At 38.8% G+C, this 24,854-nt stretch overlaps 2 protein-coding genes across 2 annotated transcripts in view; both read left to right on the top strand.

Moving 5' to 3' along the window:
• LOC105923251 overlaps window positions 1-17,813 on the top strand; it is a 152,977-nt gene extending 135,164 nt beyond the window's left edge. Inside the window, exons 23-30 of the mRNA XM_036128520.1 lie at window positions 6,049-6,136; window positions 7,660-7,758; window positions 8,098-8,124; window positions 8,210-8,236; window positions 13,305-13,382; window positions 14,015-14,044; window positions 14,866-14,943; window positions 16,227-17,813. Coding sequence (XP_035984413.1) covers window positions 6,049-6,136; window positions 7,660-7,758; window positions 8,098-8,124; window positions 8,210-8,236; window positions 13,305-13,382; window positions 14,015-14,044; window positions 14,866-14,943; window positions 16,227-16,234 — 435 coding nt within the window. The 3' untranslated portion in view covers window positions 16,235-17,813. The remainder of the gene's footprint in view (window positions 1-6,048; window positions 6,137-7,659; window positions 7,759-8,097; window positions 8,125-8,209; window positions 8,237-13,304; window positions 13,383-14,014; window positions 14,045-14,865; window positions 14,944-16,226) is intronic.
• Window positions 17,814-20,139: 2,326 nt separating this feature from the next.
• Window positions 20,140-24,536, top strand: LOC110367883 (CD48 antigen). The gene is made up of 6 exons (XM_036128519.1): window positions 20,140-20,388; window positions 22,633-22,731; window positions 23,684-23,833; window positions 23,931-24,056; window positions 24,138-24,304; window positions 24,387-24,536. Exons 1-6 carry the CDS (start codon window positions 20,172-20,174, stop codon window positions 24,534-24,536), a joined length of 909 nt encoding a protein of 302 aa, XP_035984412.1. The 5' UTR covers window positions 20,140-20,171.
• The last annotated feature ends 318 nt before the right edge of the window (window positions 24,537-24,854 follow it).

Raw genomic sequence — 24,854 nt, 5'->3', positions numbered from 1 at the left:
TGCATGAATGTCTGGTGGAATACAGGCTCCTCCAGAAAAGAGGGATGCATATGGTGAATCCTCACTTCCTGTTTGCGGTAAGGCGTATTGTGTCACTTCCTGTTGTCACAGTGTGAGGTCTGTTGCCTCAGACCAGCTCGCTGTTATCATTAATCTCTTTGCTGTAACATCTATCTGTTTCTAACACATAAGCATTTTTAAAACATTCTCTGTTGCTGCACTACACGTTTGGGAACTCTTTTCTTGCCGTGGTAAGAGGGCGCTAGCCTAGCTTTAGCCTAGCCTAGCTTTAGCCTCACAATGGCTTTCTCCCCTGTCAGTCCATCAACTTCTCCGTCTCTGCCTAAGTCTCCCCCTATCTTCTGCTCTCTGTGTCAGATGTTTAGTTATTCCTTTAGTGATAATGGTGCATGTAATAAATGTAGTGTTTTTGTAGCTTTGGAGGCGAGGGTGTCAGAATTGGAGATTAATTTCACATAGCAGTCCTCCAGCAGCAGCACCTGAGCAGCTGGGTAACCAGGCCGGCTGGGTGACGGTTCATAGGAAGCATAGCTTTAGATTCCTGCCCCCAAGTCACCACCAATCCGTCTGCGTTTCTAGCAAATTTTCCCCACTCTGCGACACACCCGCTGAGAAGCCGACTCTGATTATTGGCAGCTCCATAGTCAGAAACGTGGCACTAGAGACACCAGGGACCATAGACGCCTGCCAGTGGCCAGAAAGGGCAACATCAAATCCTACCTGAAACTGCTATTCAATTGAATAAAAACAAAACAGAAGTAATAATATTTGGACCAATAGAGGAGAGATCAAAAGTTAGCACACAGCTTCAGTCGCTTCAGCTAGAAACCATTGATCAGGCCCGAAACCTGGTTGTATCTGCCTAAAAAGTGGATCAGACAGCTGCAGCTGATCCAGAACGCTGCTGCCCAAATCCTCACTAAGACTAAGAAAGTAGAGCACATAACCCCATTTCTAAAGTCCTTACACTGGCTCCCTGTATCTCAGAGAATAGACTTTAAAATCCTTCTGTTAGTCTATAAATCCCTGAATGGCTTAGCACCTGAATACATCACAGACTTGTTATCAGTGTATCAACCCTCCAGACCACTAAGGTCTTCTGGCTCCAGCCTACTCTGCATACCTAGAACCAGAACCAAACATGGAGAATCAGCATTTAGTTCCTATGCTCCACTTATCTGGAACAAACGTCCAGAAAACTGTAAAAGTGCGTAAAGCCTGAGTTCTTTTAAATCAAGATTAAAAACACATTTATTTTGGATTGCTTTTGACTGTTCTAGTTAAACTGAAACATCATTAGTTCAAGTTTGTAGTCCAACTGTTTTTAAAAATCATTAATATTTGCTTTTTGTTTCAATTTTCCCATGTTTGTTTTATTTTGTCACAATTTTATCCCAACTTGCTTTTATTCTGTTTTTATTTCCCTATGTTTTAATCTTGTGAAGCATGTTGCGTTGTCCTTGTACTGAAATGTGCTATAAAAATTTATTTGCCTTGCCTTGCCGTGGTGGAGAAAAGGATGTCCAGGCTGTTTTACTGAAACATCATTAGTTTAACTTTTTTAGTCCAACTGTTTTTAATGTTCTATTTTGTTTCTACATTTTATTCCTACTTGCTTTTATTCTGTTCTATTTTTCTATATTTTAATCATGTAAAGCACTTTGCATTGTCTCTGTACTGAATTGTGCTATACAAATAAATTTGCCTTGCCAACCTTAGTGTAGCCTTTAAAACTAGATTAAATTGTTTTTTCTCAAAATGTGCATAAACCGACGCACTCTTGGCTTCATACCTTAGACCTTGTGCTGCCATATCGCATTGATTGTGAAGAATTAACAGTATTTCCTCACAACCCTGTCCTATCTGACCATTTTTTAATAACCCTTGAGTTTAATTTAATTGAGTTCTCCGCCCCCAAAAGAGGGTTCCATTATAGTAGATCTTTATTGGATAATGCTGTATTAAACTTCAGAGTCTGTCCCCCTTTTAATATCCTCAGTATTGCAGAAATGCCCTGCAGATGGCAGCAAAGTTGTTTCTTCCCATTCACAAATAGACCCCTTTGTTAACGGTTTGACTTCCTCTTTGCATTCTGCATTAGACAATGTAGCTCCCTTGAATAAGAAGGTGATTATTCACAGGAAGCTGGCTCCCTGGTTTAATTTAGAGCTGTGTTCTTTGAAGCACAATGTTAGGAAATTGGAGAGAAAATGGCGCTCTACACACCAAGAGGAATTTTACCTAATCTGGAAAGACAGTCTACTGTTGTATAAAAAGACACTTTGCAGAGTTAGAGCAGCATATTTTTCATCATTACTTGAGGAGGATAAAAATAATCCTTGATTTCTCTTCAGTACAGTTGCCAAACTTACCCAGAGTCACAGCTCCGTTGATCCATCCATTCCCTTAGCTCTTAGCAGTAATGACTTTATGGGATTCTTCATAAATAAAATTGATTCCATTAAAAATAAAATAATCAGCATCCTCCCAAACATGATTACCTCATCCTCAGTAAGTGAGGCAGCGTTGGAGGAATCTTTAGAACCTGCGCAGTGTTTGAACTGTTTAGAAGCAGTAGAGCTTTCTGAGCTATCTAAAATTTTAGCTTCATCTAAACCTTCTACCTGTATGTTAGACCCAATCCCAACCAAGTTGTTTAAGGAGGTATTCCCTATGATCAGTGGCCCTATTTTAGACATGATTAATCTATCCTTAGTAAATGGATATGTACAACAGGTTTTTAAATTAGCTGTTATTAAACCTTTACTTAAGAAACCATCTCTTGATCAAGATGAGTTAACAAATTACAGACCTATATCTAATCTTCTTTTCCTATCTAAAATTCTTGAGTAGTAGTAGTTGCTAATCAACTATGTGAACATTTACAAAGTAATGACCTACTTGAAGAGTTTCAGTCAGGCTTCAGAGCTCATCATAGCACTGAAACAGCTCTGGTGAAGGTCACTAATGATATTCTCATGGCCTCAGATAATGGACTTGTGTCTGTACTTGCCGTGTTGGATCTCAGTGCTGCAGTTGACACAGTTGATCACAATATTCTCCTACAAAGACTTGAGCATACTGTAGGGATTAAGGGGAAAGCATTAGGCTGGTTTAAATCTTATCTGTCGGACAGATTCCAGTTTGTTCATGTCAATAATAAATCTTCTTCAAGCTCTAGGGTCACTTGTGGAGTACCACAGGGTTCAGTCCTTTATCCATAAATCCTGATGAATTCAATCAATTACTTAGACTACAGTCATGTCTTGATTACATAAAAAGCTGGATGACTTTAAGTTTCCTGCATTTAAATTCTGACAAGACAGAAGCTGTATTCTTTGGACCAGAGTCCTCAAAAAATAAACTTCTTAATCATGCCACCCAGATTAACTTAATCTGGGTGGCATTAACTTGGCCTCTGGTAATAAAGTAAAAAATCTTGGTGTTATTTTTGACCAAGACGTGTTATTTAAATCCCATATTAAACAAGTTTCCAGAGTTTCCCTTCTTCGCCTCCGGAATATTGCCAAAATTAGAAACACTCTGTCCAGGAGCGATGCTGAAAAACTAGTCCATGCATTTGTTACTTCAAGGCTGGACTATTGTAATTCTTTACTACTACAAGGAAGTCCACAAAATGCAGTTTAAAGTCTTCAACTGATCCAAAATGCTGCAGAAGGAGTTCTGATGAAAATCAACAAGAGGGATCATATTTCTCCAATTTTAGGCTTCCTTCATTGGCTTCCTGTTAAATCAAAAATAGAATTTAAAATTCTTCTTCAAACGTATAAAGCCCTTAATAATCAAGCTCCATCATATATCAGAGCTCTGATTACCCCGTATGTTCCTAACAGAGCACTTCGCTCTCAGACTGCAGGTCTGCTGGTGGTTCCTAGAGTCTCTAAAAGTAGAATGGGAGGCAGATCCTTTAGTTATCAGGCTCCTCTCCTATGGAACCAACTCCCAGTTTTGGTCCGTGAGGCAGACACCCCGTCTACTTTTAAGACTAATGTTAAAACTTTCCTTTTTGACAAAGCTTACAGTTAGAGTGGCTCATGTTACCCTGAGCTACCTCTATAGTTATGCCGCTATAGACTTAGGCTACTGGAGGACATTGGGGTCTATTTTTCTCACTCTACTGAGTTCTACTGTTCTCCAACTTGCATTGCTTATCGTCATTTCAGCTTTTACCTTTTTGTTCTCTCTTTCTTTTTTTCTTCATAGTAGATACATCTGGTCTAGTGTTCTGTTAGCTGTGATATCATCTAGGGAAGATAGATGAGCTGCTGTTACCATCTAATATAGAACAGATTACTAGACCAATGTGTGCTTCTGTGCTTGTTTGTCTCTCTTGTTGTGTCTCTGCTCTGTCTTGTCTAACCCCCAGTCGGTTGGGGCAGATGACCATTGATACTGAGCCCGGTTCTGTTAATGAGGAGTTTTTCTTTCCATTTATGCTTCATGCTTGCTCAGTATGAGGGATTGCTGCAAAGTTATGGACAATGCAGACGACTCTCCCTGTAGCTCTACGCTTCTCCAGGAGTGAATGCTGCTTGTCAAGACTTTGAAGCAATCAACTGGTTCCATTATGTAGGATTTTTATTTGACCAATCTCTATAATCTGATTGAATTTGACTTTGTAAAGTGCCTTGAGATGACATGTTTCATGAATTGGCACTATATAAATAAAATTGAGTTTAATTGAATGCAAAGGCGGAGCCTGAAAGAGCATCACGTTCTCCATGTGATGCTTTTTTTCGACACTTCCTTGTGCAGAGCTCAGCTAAAGCGTAGAAAAACTCAGAGTTAGCCCAAAGATGGCGTAATTTATTGTCATGATTTGACTCAGGGTAAAAAGGCTTCCTTGCTTTTTGGGTCTGCAGGAATTTACCCAGAACTTATTCTGGATTTCCACTAACCTGGCTTTGTGAAATGAGGCCATGGTGATCTTCTGGGCAGAAAAACTCCTCCCTCCCCACAGAAAGAACAGATCCAGTAAAACCTGGAAGATTTTTAAAGCTAGTTAGACATAAACGCTTGAATATCTTCATTTAAGTTTATTTGATGCAGTGATTTAAAGTTGATTAGAAATTTTAAAGAGTAGAAATGTACAAATAATGGTGTTTAATTTTGTAAGTCAGCAGCCTGTTAGTAATAATACCTGCAGACTTGACTTTGTTTAGGGGTGTACAGAAAAACCTAAAAGTTATTTAGATCTATAAAGTAGATTTTACAGAAAGGGGCGAACCCAGTAAAGCTGCTCAGTTACAGAAAGAGGAAGAAAAATCACATGAAGGAGTAAAATTTTTCTTGTTTTTCATTTACAGCTGATCCAATCTACAAAAAAGTTGGTGACTCTGTTGTCCTGAATCCTGGTCAGGTTTTGGATCCCATTAGTAGCGTAACCTGGAAACAAGAACCGGACCTCGCCTTAGACTGGGACGGACCAAGCGTTATTTGTTACAGAGATTTTAAAGGTAAGTTAACTTGTGACTGGAGCATAAAGTGTTGTAAAACCTGAAACCCTGCAGATTCACATCAATTATTTTCTCTTTATGTGGTTCCTGCTTCCAGATCGCTGTAGCTTGAATAAAAAAGATGGAAGCTTCACTATCAGCAACTTGACAGTAGAGGACAGCGGCATCTACACACCTCAGATCAACAATAAAGTTCTCAACCAGCTGGAACTCCAGGTTATCGGTGAGTTTAACAGGTTTGACTGAAGTTTGTTCAATTTTAACCTGATTGATGTTGATAGTAATCTGTTCCTGTTTCTGTCAGAACCGGTCCCAAAACCCACGGTGTCCATGAAGTGCAACAATGAGAAGAGCCTCTGTAATCTCACCTGTGAAGCCAACATCAGCGCTGAGTTTGGACTCGTCATTTATAGATGGAGAAATGGAGAGGTGGAGCTGTCTAACGACAAAGAGCTGATTATAACAACGGTATGAGTAGGAGGAACCCTGGAAGAACCCAGGATGAGAACTTGATGGGCTAGTTTAGAGATGTTTTCCATTTGCTTCTCAGGAGGACAAGGAGAGCTCCTTCATCTGCGAGTTGGAAAACATTGTCAGCAGCAGCTCCAGTGATGGAGTTGATAACCCTCTTAGCAGAGGTGAGTTACAAACATCTATCCTTTCTCTTTTAGTGCCTTGAATGCACATTTATTCCCGCTTTAGCTTTTCCCCCTTCAGTCACGTTGCATCCATAATACTCATGTTCTATGATGAGATTTTCTGTGATAATGATGTGAAAAAGTATATTCTAAGTGATTTCTTTTGCTTGTTGTCCCACCTAAATGTAATTAGGGCTGGGTATCATCTAGGATGAGCCGATTCGATACGATTCTTGATATAAAGCTCACGATACAATACGACACTCAATATAGCTCAGCTTGATTTGATTTGACTTCAATATCTATATTCATTACTTTCAAATTAATGCTCAAAGTCATTCAATCAACAGAACCAACCAAATATTACATTTGTGTTCAACTTATTGAACACTGATATATTAACAGGAAAATAAAGTGCATTTGGTTCAATGCATTTAATGTATCACAGAAACAGAACAGGGCTTTCCAAGAGACGTTTGTCCAGGGGCAGGTCCGGTAATGGGGAGTCCAATAATCCAACAGAGGCACACGGGGGAAATCCGAGAGGCAGGTCCAGGTCCAAATCCAGTAACTAGGAGACTCAGAGTCAGAGGGATTAGGCAAGTTGCAGTTCTCACAACAGGTCCAGTCCGATACACGGGAAGGCAGTCCACGGGTAGGGGTTCCAGGAAAAAGGGGACCAGGCAGGTAGAAACAGACTAGGAACAGGCAGGCTTAAGAAACAGGCAACAGGTCGGAGTCAGGCTACAGACAGGCAAACAGGCTTAGTAAATAACGCTGTAAGGTTCTCACCGTGAGGCTCGACACAATCTGGCACTGGAGGCTGATTTGGACGGAGCTTTTATGCAGCTGGAGACAGGTGGAGCCAGTAAAGGTTGATTGCAGAGAGGGGGAGACTGAACAGGTGAGCTGATTGAGAAACGGATCAGCTCTAAAGACAATTACAAAGTGGGCCTTCTATCACCTGAAGAATATTTTTAGGACTTTAAGTCTCAGCATATTTAGTAGAATTGATTACTGCAGCAGTGTTTTCACAGGTCAGCTGCAGCTGATCCAGAAGTCCTTACACTGGCTATCTCAGAGAATAGACTTTAAAATCCTTCTGTTAGTCTATAAATCCCTGAATGGCTTAGCACCTAAATACATCACAGACTTGTTATCAGTGCATCAACCATCCAGACCACTCAGGTCTTCTGGCTCCAGCCTACTCTGCATACCTAGAACCAGAACTAAACACTTGCTTTTATTCTGTTTTTATTTCCCTATGTTTTAATCTTGTGAAGCACGTTGCGTTGTCCTTGTACTGAAATGTGCTATAAAAATAAATTTGCCCTGCCTTGATGTGGTGGAGAGGAAGATGTCCAGGTGGAAAAGGTTGGGAAGATAGTGTTCTGGCTGTGAGGAGCAGTTCAGTTCTTGTTGATGGTGACCAATAAAGTCCGAGTTTTTATCATCACCGATGTGGTTATTGAATTAACAATGTGAACAATTTGGGATTTTAATAATTAACTCTTTCGTTTCAGGGAATTATTTGGCAAAGACTGTAATTGTGTTACTGATTGGGGCTGCAGCCGTGGTTCTGATTTTGGTCGGCTGTGTTGTCTGTTGTATGCGCAAAAAAGGTAAGAATCCACTAAAAACATCAGTTTCCTGTGTTATTATAATGGTTCATCATGTTCCCTGTCTTCCTCCTTATGATCATAAAATCAAGCCAATCTAAGCTTGCAGCGTGTTTGTCAGTCAATCTGCCGTCAGGAGGGAAAGTTTCTTGGAGATTTTGTCACAAAGCAGAACGATTCTCTGTTTATGAGTTTCACTTCATTCAACAAGCAAAGAGCTGGTTTTGATTTATGTGTCTTTGAGCTCATCTCGCCCAGAAATGACTGTTGTTTATGTGTTTAAACCTGAACTGTACAACATATATGAATGATTTAACACTGCTGTCTCCATTTATATTACAGGGAAGTTTCCCACATGGAAGGAATTTTGTAAGTTAGAAAATCTTCTGTAAATTATGCACAATTTACATATAAACTATTTTGAAAATGTAACATGTATTTGTCTTTATTGCAGGGTGTTGTGGTAACAATAAACCAAAAGGTAAGTTAGAAAGTCTTCTGTTATCAGTTTTACATTAATTAATCTTGATATTTTAACATGTTACTTAGACAGGAAGTAATAACTGAACGAGGAAAGATGATACACAATCTCTAAACATATTATCACAGCTAAAAACAGTGCTAGAAAAGTATTCACATCACTGAATGTTTCCTTTATTTTGTCATGTGACATCCTCAACTTTTAATTAGTTTTACTGGAGTTTTACAATTGAAACCAGATGATTTCTTAATCTGTATAAAACAACCATGTCATTAAATCTGACTGAATTTTTCCTGTTTTAAGTTTGTTATATTTACTAAAATTATTTCTATTTGGTGAATATCAGAATAATGATTGGAAAAAATTATTTGGAGAGTTTTTTTTTTCATATTTCTCTTTTGCGATGGCCGCTCCAGAACATTAACTTTGTCTTTATAATCAATTCAGGGGTGTGTTTAAGGACGTCTAAAAGACCCATTTTAGTCAAAGTTTTAACTTCCAGGTTGATGACTTGAGATGTTGCTTTAATATTTCCACATAATGTTCTTTCCTCATTACACTATTTATTTTGTGAAGTGCACCAGTCCCTCCTGCAGCTAAATACTACCACGGTATCATGCTGCCACCACCGTAATTCACAGTTTAGATGATATTCTCATGTTTCCAACAAGCTTCCTCAATTTCCTCCAAGTGTGTCCATGCTCATTATGGTGAAACACTTTAATTTTAGTTTAATCAGACCACAGAACATACCTTCAATAATCTGAGTTTTGGTCCCTGAAGACATTTTCAAACTCCACTCCTGGATTTTTTGTTTCCTTTAGCATAATGGCTTCTTCCTCTCTGAGTGGCTGTTCAGCTCATGTCTGCTCAAGGCTTGTTTTACTCAGCATTAGGAGGCTCTCCATCAGCTTCAGAAGCATCTTCATCAGGTCCTTAGCTTCAGTTCTGGCATTTATTTATAGATTTTGTACCATAAGTCATCTCTGGGACACAGAACCGTCTACTTACTGAATTGTATGATAGCTGGACATGGCCACGCTGTTTATACCATCGGTAATTTGTACCCAAGGAAGACTCAGATGTGTGGAGCTCCACGATGCTCCTCCTGATATCTTGGCAAATTTCTTTTACATTTTCTGTGATTTCACACAAGTAAGCTGTGCTTGAGGTGTTGCCGTAAAACACACCCACAGGTAAAAAGCTGACAGTGATGAGCCTAGTCATCTAGGCTTCCCCAAATAATTTAAAGGCATCATAATCTTACAGTCTGTAAACATCAAAATTTTTAATAAATGAATCTAGACATCTCAAAATATTCTGCCTTTTATCAGATAGGAGAGATTTTGGTTATCCTGACATTGAACATGAAGCTTTTAGTCTATCATTTGTAGAGTGTATGTAAACATCTGGTTTCTACTGTATATAACAGAACAACACAGTGCAGTGCATTATTTTGAAAATAGATGAAAAATCTGAAAATTGCGGCATGTCTTTTATCTAGCACTCCTAAATAAAATGTAGTGCCACCAGCTCCAGCACTGAGGGTTAAAATTATCTAGGATACAGCTCCACTATCAGTGCGGCTCTGTAACAACTGAGACTATCAGAGCGGGCAATCGAACCAACAACTCGCCAGTGACAGGACAAATGCAGTCCTGTCCTCCAAAAACACATAGCTTAGTATTTGTTGTTGTCCTTAGTGTCACACGAATACTAAAATATACATTTACGCTTTATAACTTTGGAGTTATAGTTGATTAATATCAGAAATGTAATTTCAGGTGGAAATTGCTCCTAAAACCCTCCTGCTCCTAAGTTTAAAGGATTAATAACCGCTTAGATGAAGATACTTGAGTTACAACAAAGCAGATAATTTAAATAATAGCACTGTTTTATTTCTATTGTTGTTGTTCTATCATATTTAATTTGACTTGCATTTTTTTCTGTTCGTCTTATATATTTTGACTGTTTTTTGTTGTTATGTGGACCAATGAATTGCCCTGAGGGGTTCAGTAATGTAATCTTGATTGACTTGAGCGTAACACTACTGTCTCCATTAGAGAACAACCAAGATGGTGACGGGAATAATTACAATGAATATTTAGTTCAGACTCATCGTGGTTTTGTTTAAAATATGCATATATTATTAGTAGTGATGGTTATTATTACTATCATGACCCTCATGTATTTTACTGTCTCACTCAGACAGAACATCCTCTGTGTTGCATCATGGTTGACTCTGTGTCTCAGTCAGATTACCTGTGAATAAAGGTGAAATTAAGAGGCTAAATGTTATTGGATCAAGTGGCCTTTATTCACCTGTAGATGGACAGGAAGAGAGGGGAAAGACATGCAGTGGTTTGTTCAAATGTGTAGAAATGTTTTATTATTATTGCTATAAATCACATGGTTTTAGTGTGTGCTGCTCAGAGCTTGTGTCTCATTGACATATGATAAAGCTCCATCCAGTGATGAGGAGAAAGATGGTAAGTTTACATACAGTGGTTTGTTCAAACATGTGCAAATGTTTTATTATTATTACTATAAATCACAAACCCCTTCCTCTCTTCACCCTCAACCAATTAAAATGTAGAAAAGTATCTGAGATTCTAGGGTGTGATAAATGCAGTCCTGTTGTCTATAAACATGTAACCCAGTTTTCCCATTCTCAACAACATCCGATACATAAAAGCAACAGAAAATGTTCAGAAATGATCTTACAAATAAGTAATTTTTCTATTTAGTACTCGTGTTTCCTCTCCATTTCCCAATACCGCCCTTGGCGGCTGCCCTTAAATTTCACATTTAAAACCACAAATGGCCACATATATTTATTGTATTTGTAACTTTCTACCTTCTGATTCCCCATTAAATTACTTTTCTGTTTCCCTGATTGGTTTATAAAAGCACACATTGATCCAGTAATCTGTTCTACATTAGATGGTAATAGCGGTTGATCTGTCTTCTCTGGATGATGTCACAGTTAACACAACGCCAGACCAGGTGTACCTACTATGAAGAAAAAAGAGAGAGAACAGAAAGTTAAAAACTGAAATGACAACAGTCATTTCAATGTAATGCAATGCAAATTGTAGAACATTAGACTTGAGAACAGTAGAAATCAGTAGAGTGAGAGAAATAGACCCTGATGTCCTCCAGCAGCCTAGGCCTATAGCAGCATAACTATAGAGGTAGCTCAGGGTAACGTGAGCCACTCTAACTGTAAGCTTTGTCAAAAAGGAAAGTTTTAAGATTAGTCTTAAAAATAGACGGGGTGTCTGCCTCAAGGACCAAAACTGGGAGTTGGTTCCACAGGAGAGGAGCCTGATAGCTAAAGGATCTGCCTCCCATTCTACTTTTAGAGACTCTAGGAACCACCAGCAGACCTGCAGTCTGAGAGCAAAGTGCTCTGTTAGGAACATACGGGGTAATCAGAGCTCTGATATATGATGGAGCTTGATTATTAAGGGCTTTATACGTTAGAAGAAGAATTTTAAATTCTATTCTTGATTTAACAGGAAGCCAATGAAGGGAAGCTAAAATTGGAGAAATATGATCCCTCTTGTTGATTTTCATCAGAACTCTTGCCACAGCATTTTGGATCAGCTGAAGACTTCGAATTGTATTTTGTGGACTTCCTGATAGTAAAGAATTACAATAGTCCAGCCTTGAAGTAACAAATGCATGGACCAGTTTTTCAGCATCACTCCTGGACAGAATGTTTCTAATTTTGGCGATATTCCTGAGGTGAAAAAAGGAAACTCTGGAAACCTGTTTAATATAGGATTTAAATGACACGTCTTGGTAAAAAAAAACACCAAGATTTTTTACTTTATTACCAGAGGCCAAGTTAATGCCATCCAGATTAAATGATTGACTAAAAAGTTTATTTTTTTAGGACTCTGGTCCAAAGATTACAAATTCTGTCTTGTCAGAATTTAAATGCAGAAAATTTAAAGTCATCCAGCTTTTGATGTCATCAAGACATGACTGCAGTCGAAGTAATTGATTGGATTCATCAGGATTTATGGATAAATATAGCTGAGTGTCAGCAGCATAACTGTGGAAAATGCCATAATTAACTGTATCATAGGGCTTCAATTGTATTAAATTAACTGATTGTCCCCGTGGGGGAAATTACATTTCAGTACAACCCATCAGGAGAAAGACAAACATGGGAAGACAAGTTCATTGAGGCCTTGCTGCCCTTTTTAAGGTGCTGGCTTTTCACAGAATATGGAAAAGAATACATTGGGATGGTTGAAGGAAAATAAAAAAAGGTCAATAAAGAGGGCAACACAATAATGTTTGAGTTTTCTGTTCCTTGGTGAAGAAAATCTTAGTAAATTCAGAGAAAAATGAAGTGAAAGGACAGGGAGAAGCTAGCATTGATACCATCTAGTGACAAAGCTGTAGAACAACACCAGTGCGCCAAATCTAAGGAGATCTAAAGGACTTTTTAGAATCTAAATGGGCAATTACTCATTAGATATTGTACTACTTCCAAGATTAATTGGGTTGTATCCTATGATTATAATGTGACTTTTAACTCTTAAGGCAGAGATAAACATAAATCCTCTTTCTGACTCCTCTGGTGTAATCTCACAGGCCTTAGCTTTCTATTGAGACCAAAACGATGAATCCAGTCCTGATAGTTGTGAAGATGTCCTCCATTGTTGGGAGGGAGGTTAAGTCAGGGCTGTTGTTCTGATCCTGAGGCCATGAATTCATTAACTGTATAATCTCTGGATGCGTTATGCTGGTTTATGTCTAATCTCACAGGAACTTTACTCTGACAGGCTTCATCAGCTGTGAGAAAAAGTGAAATAAATGAAGTTTTCTGATCATTTTAGCATCAGAGAAACCAAAGGACCCAGACTGTGACCCGTCTATAGTTTCTGCTGAGGTGTCGGCTGAACCTGATCAGGACATTTGTTTCTGTGTCTATAATAAAATCTGTAAACATAAACTTAGCTTTTAATGCAGGATTAATCACTGTGTTGATGCTGAAAAGATTTAAAGATCCAGCTTTCACTCACACAATAATCTTTTTCCAAACGGACAGGGACGAGTATTTCAGAATCCGCTACAGAACCCGAACAGTTCTACCTTTATAATGAGACACCAACCATCGTTCCAACTGGTGAGTACGACTTTCTAACAATATTTCACACAAATGGGCAAAAATCTGTATTCTTTCCTACTTTCTTAATATTTTAATCTGATCAGACGGACGTTGTGATCCTTTAAAGCAGCCCATCAATAGTTCTGCAGGCGTTCATGTTTAGAGACGTGAAACGTGTTTCTGGTGGTTCAGGCGTTAAAAAAGGCTCCTAAACTCAAGAGATGAGACGTTCTGCAGCGACACAGAACAGACGACTTCACGTTGTGTATTTAGGCTCTTTGTTCCCAGCAGCCTGGAGATTAATTACCATGAAGATTTAGTTCAGACGCATCATGGTTTTGTTTAAAATATTCATATATTATTAGTAGTCATGGTTACTATCACAACCCTCATGTATTTTATTGTCTCACTCAGACAGAACATCCTCTGTGTTATATCATGGTTGACTCTGTGTCTCAGTCAGATTACCTGTGAATATTAAGAGGCTAAATGTTATTGGCTCAAGTGGCCTTTATTCACCTGTAGCTGGACAGGAAGAGAGGGGAAAGACATGCAGTGGTTTGTTCAAATGTGTTGAAATGTTTTATTATTATTGCTATAAATCACATGGTTGTAGTGTGAGCCGCTCATAGCTTGTGTCTCATTGACAGAAGGTGATTTTTCTTCCAGAGAAAAATATGGTAAGTTTACATTTTCTGCTGCTTGGTGAAGAAAATCCCAGCAAATTCAGAGTAAAGTGAAGTTGAAGGACAGGGAGCAGAAGTTAGCATCAATACTATCCTGTGAGAAACTCGTAGAACAACACCAGTGCCCCAAATCTAAGGAAATCTAAAGAACTTTTTAGCATCTAAATGGGTAATTACTCGTTAGTTATTATTGTACTACTTCCTGGATTAATTGGCTTAAATCTTATGATTCAAAGGTGATTTTAACTCTTAAAGCAGAGATAAAACACCTTAAAATAATGCTGTGCAGCAGGTGAATTTACTGTTACATGGTGAACACAAATCCTCTTTCTGACTCATCTGGTGTAATCTCACAGGCCTTAGCTTTCTATTGAGACCAAAACGATGAATCCAGTCCTGATAGTTGTGAAGATGTCCTCCATTGTTGGGAGGGAGGTTAAATCAGGGCTGTTGTTCTGATCCTGAGGCCATGAATTCATTAAATATATAATCTCTGGATGCGTTACGCTGGTTTTATGTCTAATCTCACAGGAACTTTACGCTGACAGGCTTCATAATCTGTGAGGAAAAAGTGAAATAAATGAAGTTTTCTGATCATTTTAGCATCAGAGAAACCAAAGGACCCAGACTGTGACCCGTCTATAGTTTCTGCTGAGGTGTCGGCTGAACCTGATCAGGACATTTGTTTCTGTTTCTGTAATAAAATCTGTAAACACAAACTTAGCTTTTAATGCAGGATTAATCACTGTGTTGATGCTGAAAAGATTTAAAGCTCCAGCTTTCACTCACACAATAATCTTTTTCCAAACGGACAGAGATGAGCACTTCAGAGTCCGCTACAGAACCCGAACAGTTCTACCTTTATAATGAGACACCAACCATCGTTCCAACTGGTGAGTAAGACTTTCTAACAATATTTCACACAAATGGGCAAAAATCTGCATTCTTTCCTCCTTTCTTAATATTTTAATCTGATCAGACGGACGTTGTGATCCTTTAAAGCAGCCCATCAATAGTTCTGCAAGCGTTCATGTTTAGAGACGTGAAACGTGTTTCTGGTGGATCAGGCGTTAAAAAAGGCTCCTAAACTCAAGAGATGAGATGTTCTGCAGCGACACAGAACAGACGACTTCACGTTGTTTATTTAGGCTCTTTGTTCCCAGCAGCCTGTCAAAACACAGTTTTAACATTTCTTTTGAATTTAGAAAAATCCCATGATTTGACCAATGGAAAATAAAAAGAAAGAGATTTAAAAATAATACATTTTAGCTCTAACAAGATTCTTCCCACAGAGCTGATAGCTGTCCTACGTGGGGTTTATCATCATTTATTTTAGACCTTTATTTATACAGGACACAGATAGAAAGAGACAACCATTTAACTAAATAATACATCCAGTTATAAACCCTGGAGCTCAGTGAGGCCTTCCTATATAAAATGTCTCCATAGTCTAAAAGAGGCAGGAACATGACTGCAACAAGATGTTTCCTTTCCTTCCTTAGTCTCAGTTTTTTATTTTGTAGATGAGCTTAAAAAGTAACGTTCTCATAAATCACATTTGATCACATTTCTTGTTGTTGGAATACAGTGCAAGAACAACAAAAAACAATTATGTCATTGGCATATAGATATTATTTTCATTAATAGTGAACAGTGTGGGTCCTAAAACTGACCCTTGAGGTACGCCACCATTAGCATCCAGAAGACCAGAAGAGGATCCGTTGACTTTTAACACGCAGCTTCTGGTTTGACACTCAGTCAGGCTGATATCATGCAGTTTTGGTGCAAAATGCCCTTATTACCTGTATCAAAGGGCTTCAATTGAATTGAATTGCTTTATTGTTCCCAGTGGGGGAAATTACATTTCAGTACAACCTATCAGGAGAAAGACAAACTAACGCTTTTTAAGGCGGTGGCTTTTCACAGAATATGGAAAATAATACATTGGGATGGTTGAGGGGAAAGAAAAAAAGGTCAATAAAGAGGGCAACACAATAATGCTTACAGTCCAATGCATGTATAATGTCATTAATTACCGTTGTGGCTTCAATAACTGTACTTGTCTCTGAAAACAAAGTCTTAAATAATTTCCCATTAAATAGTGTTCAGGAGTCTCTTCTGTCAAACAGTGTTTCACTCGTGTGTCTGTATTGATAATTCTTGTTTCTTTTCATAGAGAATTGATCAGTGGAGCCAAGTGGTCCAGAAACATCTGAACGAGTTTCTGCAGTCTAGGACCAAAGCTGAAAAAGTCTTCATCCGTGTGTGGAACTGCTCTGGGCCGGTCCTCTCTGGGAAGACGTGACGGACCTCAAAGCTGTTTAACCTGACGCTATCTAGTATTTATTAGATGAGCTGATGTTTCAAATGTTTGTACAGAACTGACAGCAACAATTTTCTGCAGAGGGACATGTGTCTCCATCTCAGCAGCAAGTTGAGGAAGAAGGTGAAACATCTGCTGTCAGGAGAGATGAACATGACTGGATGAACGGAAATACTAAATGACCAAAGCTGCCTGACTCTAATCATGTCTTCATGTTTCTTTTATCTTTTTTAAAATACAACAGCAGTAAATTATAAGGTTTATCTGGTCAAATATCTCTCATTATGAGTTGGATAAACTGTTTATCAATCAGTGGATCTGCAGCAACAAACTTTCATCAGAACCTTTGCACAAAGCAAGTTAATCATTTAAACATTAACTTGTTTTGTGGTTTTATTGCTGTAAAGTATATTTTCATGTCAGAAACACCCTGTGTTCAGTGTTTCTCAACTTTTAGTTGGAATCTTACTTAGAAATCAGGACAACATCCAGTTTAAGGCTCTGTATCCTAATGTGTTGCTGCTGGATATTGGGGAAATGTATTGTTTTATTCTGGAGAATTCAAACTTTTAATGGTGCCAGATGATCTGAGAGACCTGAGCTGCATCTTTTTCTCCCTAATGACCAACATACTAAAGAGAAAGACACACTTGCTTTGGATCACAGATAAAGGTTTTTATAATTGTGAAATTGAAGACTGTCTGAGCTGTGATTTAAAAGTATCAGCGTTTTTGGTTGGCATGTGGCAGCTGGATTCGCTGTATCCCCACCAGGGGGCAGAAGAGACCACTTGTTATAACGCTGAAGTTTGTGTTTGGCATGAAAAATGTAATTAAATGAGAAATAAATGTTTGTATGAACTAGTTTCATACAGATAATGATATAATAAGGTGCTTTTGTTTAATGACTTGTTTAATGATTTGAGGCTTACTTGAGCAGAGTAAGCACTGATTATTGGTGCTGAAAATCTAAGCCCCTATTCTGATGCCTAGGATTATCCCTTGTGTAATGCTTCTTGTACTTTTTCTTTTATTAATGCATTTCCTCCCCTCTTCTAAAAAATAATCCCATCAGCAAACAATGAGACTCCCATATATGTATCTATATCAGGTAAAATGTCATTGATAACTGTATAAAAATACCAGAGTTATTAATTATACTCAATTATACTGTCTTGAGGTGTACCATTTTCTACTTGATAACATTAACTTAATTCTCTTCATATTCTAACATTAATACTTCTTTCAATTAGGAACTTTCTTATCCACCTATACATTTCACTTTCCATACCCATCTGTTTTGTTTTAATCAATAATCCTTTCCATAACATTTCATATGCCTTCTCCACATCTAGAAATATTGCCATTACACTTTATTTGTTAACTTGAGCATTTCTTATCTTATGTTCTAAACACAAAGCTGGATCCAAAGTACTTTTACCTTTTCTAAATCTGAGCTGATATTTAATCTTTTATTTAATCATTGAATCATTATTATAATCACTTATTCCATAATTATATCTAAATAAGATGTGAGAGCTATTGGCCTACAACTTCCTGCTAAATTAGGATCTTTTTCAGGTTTACATATAGGGACAATATGTCACGATTTAGGTTTTGTCTTGGTTCATGTTATCCGATTTATTAGTTAAGTTTCTGCTTTCGGGTTCTTTCTTGTTTGGCTTTGATTTAGATGTGTTGTTCTATTTAGATCACCTGTTTTCCACCTGTCACTTTATCAGCTATGTTTGGTCTCCCCTCAGCAATCTGTCAGCTCCCTTGCTCTGATTAGTTCCACCTGCCTTCTTGTAATTAGTTTCACTCCGTTTCACCTGTGCACTCTACATTATAGTCCTGCCTCAGCCTTCAGTTCTCCACCATCATTAATGAGCCTCTTGGTGAGTTTCTGTCCAGCATTCTATTTTTGATTGATCCTGTTGACGATAACCCAACTGTAACCTTTTGACTTCTGAGCCAGCCTGATTCCTTATTCTGATTTTCCTGCCCTGTCTGACTGCCTACCCGTTTTTCCGATCTGGACCTGCCTTGTGATATTCTGAGTTTGCCTTATCCCGATCTGGACTGTTATCTGACCATTGAGCCTGCCTGTTCCTGTATCATCACTATCTGCTTTTTAAATCCTATGTTGTTTTTTCCCCTATTTTGCTTGTTTTGGTTTGAATACTGGGTCTGCTGATTTATGTTCGTAACACAATAATGGCTTCCTTCCATTTGTTTAGTAATTTTTCTTCCTCGCATATCTTGTTATATAATACTATATTTTTCTTGCATCACTGAGATTGTTCAGCATGCAATAACTGATTCAATCATTGTCTGAAGTTATTTTCCCAGATTTATTTAAAACCTTATTTAATTCTGTCAATGTGAAAGCAAATTACATTAATTGCAACCTCATCCTCTTTATTCTGAAGTATGTTAATTTTATCTCTTTAATGTTATTTCACGTCCTCTTTTTCGTTAATATTAAGATTCTCTGTACTGTGTATCTTTGCAAATGTTCTTGCTAATAACTCAGGTTTACGTTTGTTATCTCTTATATTTTTATTATCACTCACGACTGGGGAGCAACAATCTTTTGAGCAACCAGACATTTATTTTTTTTATTTTTTTTATAGTATTCCAAACTATGTCTAATGGTGTATTTTTACTCAATGATTCACAGTGCTTTCTCCAATAATCACATTTAGTGTTCCATATTACCTCCACCTGTTTCCTTCTATAGTAAATAAGCTTCTGAAAACAGATAATCTTTTCTAATGTTTTTAAAATCCTTATTCTGCTGCTTTATTGCTGCTGTACACTCTAGTGTCCTCCATGGTGCTAATTACTTATTTTTGTTTCCACCACCTTTAGGAATAGATTCTTTTGCTGCATCATTCATACTTTTACTAATAACAGAATTTAGTTCATTTTATTTAATTTTTTTAAATCTAGAGTTGTTAAATTACCCTCACTCATTACCTTAAACTGATTCCAGTCTGCTTTGTCAAATTTCTGATTCGCCTCTATTTCTATCAGTGGTCCCTGTGTGTCTAAACCTGATAAATAAAGGACTGTGATCACTACCTATGGTGTGTTCTTTGAAATCTCCTCAGCTGTAAATACCAGCAAGAGATCTGGAAATCAATGTAAGATCAATTGCAGATTACTTATCCCTCACTATTCAACACAGAATCCATTACAAAATCTGTCTCCTCACCCATCGGTGCATACATGGTACTGCCCCTGCCTACCTCAGTGATCTCCTTAACCCACACACCGCCCCACAAAACCTCCACCTCTACCTACTGTCTGCACATAACCAGGACTAAACACTCCACAGGGCCTTCCAGGACGTCGCCCCAAATCTACAGATTGCCTCCCAGAGACCCCGAGGGCCTCACAAACTGTGGAGGTGTTCAAAAAAGCACCTGAAGACATTCTTATTTCAAACGGCCTTTTAATACTTATGGTTTCAGTTTTGCTTTTATGGGGTGTTGTTTTTATTATGCTTTGTGAACTGTTTTTAAACCCCTATTGTAGCTCTTCAAGATTTTATTTGAAATGTAAATAAAAATATTATTATTACTACTAAAGTGCCTGATCCGTTATTCAGATCAGTTGAAAAACCCTGTTTCACAAAGTGCTGTGAGAATTAAAGTGCCCACACCAAACTATTTTCCTCTCCTGTGATCTAAGATTGATTTTAGCAGAGAGCTATCAACCATGTCTATCATCTGACTCCAGAGCAGTGCTGCAGTCTGGGATACTGGGGGAAAAAGATAAATGGGGACAAACTATGCAGCAGGCTGAGGCAGCCGGGGATGTCAGGGGCGAAGAAGGGGAAATCCATCTCCCCCGGAGGGTGGGAGGACGACAATCAGGTGACCGAGAGGATGCTGTCTGCCGGCTCCAGTCCGGCCGGGACGCCAGGAAGCGACGGCAAGATCCCCAGCAGCCCCCACCCTGCAGAGGGAGCGGAGGACAGGCCAAGCTGTTGACCAGGCTCTGCATCCGTGAGTACAGGCCGCCGATACTGCTGAGTCGGCGTAATGCAGCTTTCAGATGCTGCTGCATTGCTGGGTGTGGTTGTTTATATGGATGGATGGATGGATGGACGGACGGACGGACGGTCAGATAGATGGACGGTGGATGGATGGATGGTGGATGGATGGCTGGACAGACAGACGGATGGTCAGATAGATGGATGGATGGATGGATGGATGGACAGACGGACGGACGGATGGATGGATCTGTGTAATATGAAGCAAATGTGTCCAAGTTCACAGGAGTTTGAGAGGAATAAATACAGAAAGAAACCTTGCTAGAATAATTTGTTTGCATGTTTTGAGAGAGGAACACGATATTTCAGACAGCTGAACTATAACGTTTTCATCGATAGTCCTAAAAACGTCTTTTTCTCATTTGAAAAGAGAGGGGGGCAAATTCAATGACGCAGAGAAAACTTAGGAAAACTATTAAAATTGTAACAAATTAGATGGAGCAGCTTCCTCACGAAAAGGTCAGAATATTTATCAGAATCAGATATACTTTAATAATCCCAGAGAGAAATTACTGTTTCAGTACAACCACCAACCATATACACCACAAACATTTCAGGGGGAGACAATTTACAGACGCCATGCTGCCAAGTACACCGCCTTACACGGTGCCCACAGAGCGCTGTGGAAAGATAGGAGCCATACTAGGTAGGGAGAGGGAAAAACACATATATCACACTGTATCCTGTTAAAAGGATACAGTTTGATATAACAGAGACCTTGGCACAAAAAGCACAAATATGACGAGACACATATAAGCATAGGCTAACATTTGAGACTAGTCGCACTCGCATGTAAGTTCATGAGATAAATGAGCATCAGTAGTGTGTATTGTTGTGTGGAGTTTTGTATGTCCGTCCAGCAGGCAAGTGTCCTTAATACATTGGAAAGTTTTTATGCAATTCAATTCAATTCAATTTTATTTATATAGCGCCAATTCATGAAACATGTCATCTCGAGGCACTTTACAAAGTCAGAATCAATCATATTATACAGATTGGTCAAAAATGTCCTATATAAGGGAACCAGTTGATTGCATCAAAGTCCCGACAAGCAGCATTCCCTCCTGGAGAAGCGTAGAGCTACAGGGAGAGTCATCTGCATTGTACATGGCTTTGCAGCAATCCCTCATACTGAGCAAGCATGAAACGACAGTGGAAAGAAAAACCACCCATTAGCGGGAAGGAAAACCTCCAGCAGAACTGGGCTCAGTGTGAACGGTCATCTGCCTCGACCAACTGGGGGTTACAGAAGACAGAGCAGAGACACAACGAGACAGACAAAAAAGCACAGAAGCACACATTTTTATCACTCGCGGCGCAGCTTAACGCGTACACAGGTGTCCGCGGGGGAGGAGGGAGTGGGGGTAGTAGTTCTGGGCCATCTCGCCATAACATCCAGGGGAGTTTTAGACAGTAAGAGAGTCTGATTAAAATACACAATTTGTTATGAGAAACAAGCTGAACCAACTTTTCCATCAGCTTTAAGAGTCTTTTCATCGCTGGCCCACGGATTCAATATTCCAAATTAGTTGGGCTTTTTCACGTTTCACGTCCAGATTTTATCCCATCTCCCCTCTGAGTCCAAACACCGTAGCCAGTCTGCGGTCCAGCACAGCCAGCTTACAGCTCAGCTCGTTCCACTTACTGTTCTTCTCATTCGCTGCCTTAGTGATCGCGTCGTAAGCTGCCGGCAGCCTCATCAAGGCCATATTTGCCACCGACAGTCTCTGAAGTTGCTGATCAATCAGATATTCTCCGAATCGAAAAAGAAAAAATCCAAATATCATGAATCCAAACATGTATACGTCTTCCATGTCCTCGACTGACATTGGGAAACGAGGAATCCCCAGTCCCCTGGCTTCCAGTTGCAAAAATTGTATCAATAGCATTGAGAGACCAGCTGATAAGATACATAATTTTTTTTTTTTTTTTTTTTTTTTTTTTTTTTACAAATAATGGTTTAAAATTACCAAAACTCATAAGGATATTGAGATTTCTTTGTTCTAAATAAGAAAAAGGCCTAAACTTTTGGCTCTGGTTAGAAGGGTCTTTTGTGAACAACCTGAAGCCCCCTAACATTTAGATGCTGAGTTTGGAGGTCCAAACATGGGGGGCCTTTCATGCTGTTGATGGTTAAGGCAAAATTAATGAGATTAAAAAAAGCTTCTCCATGATATTATCTTTCCTTTCTCTGCAGTTTTACCGATGTTCGTGAACTGCTACAGCGTGAAGGCGGCCACCAAGTTCCTGGTGTCTGCCTTCATCATCAACATCCTCTTCATCAAGAGCTGCCAAGGTAGGTCTCAGGAGGTGTTCATGAGGGATTGGGGAAAGCACCGTGCTCACAGCACGAATGGATTTACTTTTCTCCCATTCTAAAAATAAGACTTCTGTCCAATATACTACCTAGCTTTTTATTTAGTGCTTCTGAAGAATTGAACATAAATACCAGGGTTCTAGCCAGCGCATTTCTGCCTAACACACCGTCACGCTGCAGGTTGTCAAAATTACGCTTTAATAAGGCTTGATTAATTTTTGGCTGGCATCTGGGCTTCCTTTCTTCTTCCTTCTTTTAGCATTTCCTGTCTGGCAGTGATCTGCTTAGGTAACTTTACTTCAGCATGGCGAAATGGTTTTGTCCCAGGAGTTTGATGGTAGCTCTGGGGTGGTGGTTAATATTCAGCTTTTTTTTATGTTTTGACCAATCTGAATAATCTGAGTGAATTTGACTTTGGAAAGTGCCTTGAGATGACATGTTTCATGAATTGGCACTATTTAAATAAAATTTTATGGAATGCCACAATATTCAAGGTTAATTACAGTATGTCTCACTTTGGTCTAATTGCATCAAGATTATTACCACATTAAGTTGTGGATGCTGTCTGTTTTCAAGAGGCACAGATGTTTTGGTTTGTTTGTTTTTCTTATTTTCTCTAGAAAACGGGAGTGCAAGAGAAAGAAGTGACAGAGACAGAGTTTTATCACAGAATCTCAGCACAATCTTCAATGAAAATCTTCATTTAAATTAATTTGATGCAGTGATTGAAAGTTAATTAGAACTTTTAAAGAGTATAATGTACCAAATATTTTGTTTTGTTTTGTAACTCAACAGCCTGTTAATAAAAATACCTGCAGACTTGACTTTGTTTAGGGGTGTAAAAGAAAAGCTAAAAGTTAATTAGATCTATAAAGTAGATTTAAGAAAAAACCCACAAAGGAGTAAAAATGTTCTTGTTTTTCATTCACAGCTGATCCGATCTACAAAACAGTTGGTGACTCTGTTGTCCTGAATCCTGGTCAGGTTTTGGATCCCATTAGTAGCGTAACCTGGAAACAAGAACCGGACCTCGCCTTGGATTGGGACGGACCAAGCGTTATTTGTTACAGAGATTTTAAAGGTAAGTTAACTTGTGACTGGATCATAAAGTGATGTAAAACCTGAGACCCTGCAGATTCACATCAATCATTGTCTCTTTATGTGGTTCCTGCTTCCAGATCGCTGTAGCTTGAATAAAAAAGATGGAAGCTTGACCATCAGCAACCTGAAAGTAGAGGACAGCGGCATCTACACACCTCAGATCAACAATAAAGTTCTCAAGAAGCTGGAACTCCAGGTTATCGGTGAGTTTAACAGTTTTGACTGAAGTTTGTTGAGTTTTAACCTGATTGATGGTGATGGTAATCTGTTCCTGTTTCTGTCAGAACCGGTCCCAAAACCCACGGTGTCCGTAAAGTGCAACAATGAGAAGACCCTCTGTAATCTCACCTGTGAAGCCAACATCAGCGCTGAGTTTGGACTCGTCATTTATAGATGGAGAAAAGATAGAGAGGTGGTGCTGTCCAACAACAAAGAGCTGATTATAACAACGGTATGAGTAGGAGGAACCCTGGAAGAACCCAGGATGAGAACTTGATGGGCTGGTTTAGAGATGTTGTCCATTTGCTTCTCAGGAGAACAAGGAGAGCTTCTTCATCTGCGAGTTGGAAAACCCTGTCAGCAGCAGCTCCAGTGATGGAGTTGATAACCCTCTTAGCAGTGGTGAGTTACAAACATCTGTTTTCTCTTTTAGTGCATTGAATAAACATCCATTCACGCTTTAGCTTTTCCAGCTTCAGTCACGTTGCATCCACAAAATTCATTGTTTATGTTGAAATTTTCTGTGATAATGATGTAAAAAAGTATGTTCTAAGAGATTTCTTTTGTTTTTTGTCCCACCTAAATGTAATTAGGGCTGGGTATCATCTAGGATGAGCTGATTCGATACGATTCTCGATACAAAGCTCACGATACAATACGACACTCAATATAGCTCAGCTTGGTTTGATTTGACTCCAATATCGATATATATTACTTTTAAATTAATGCTCAAAGTCATTCAATCAACAAAACCAGACAAATATTATATGTATGTTCAATTT

This window comes from Fundulus heteroclitus, chromosome 24 (genome assembly GCF_011125445.2).
Source record: "Fundulus heteroclitus isolate FHET01 chromosome 24, MU-UCD_Fhet_4.1, whole genome shotgun sequence".
In the NCBI taxonomy this organism is placed as follows: Eukaryota; Metazoa; Chordata; class Actinopteri; order Cyprinodontiformes; family Fundulidae; genus Fundulus; species Fundulus heteroclitus.
Note: the sequence above shows the minus strand (reverse complement) of the source record. Positions and strands in the feature narration are given on the sequence as shown.

Bases quoted from the DNA above. Each gene is read 5' to 3' on its own strand.
- LOC110367883 (XM_036128519.1), top strand. From the start codon at position 20,172: ATGCAGCAGGCTGAGGCAGCCGGGGATGTCAGGGGCGAAGAAGGGGAA. The intron at 23,834-23,930 runs GTAAGTTAACTT...TCCTGCTTCCAG, and splicing joins TTGTTACAGAGATTTTAAAG to ATCGCTGTAGCTTGAATAAA. The intron at 24,057-24,137 runs GTGAGTTTAACA...TGTTTCTGTCAG, and splicing joins GCTGGAACTCCAGGTTATCG to AACCGGTCCCAAAACCCACG.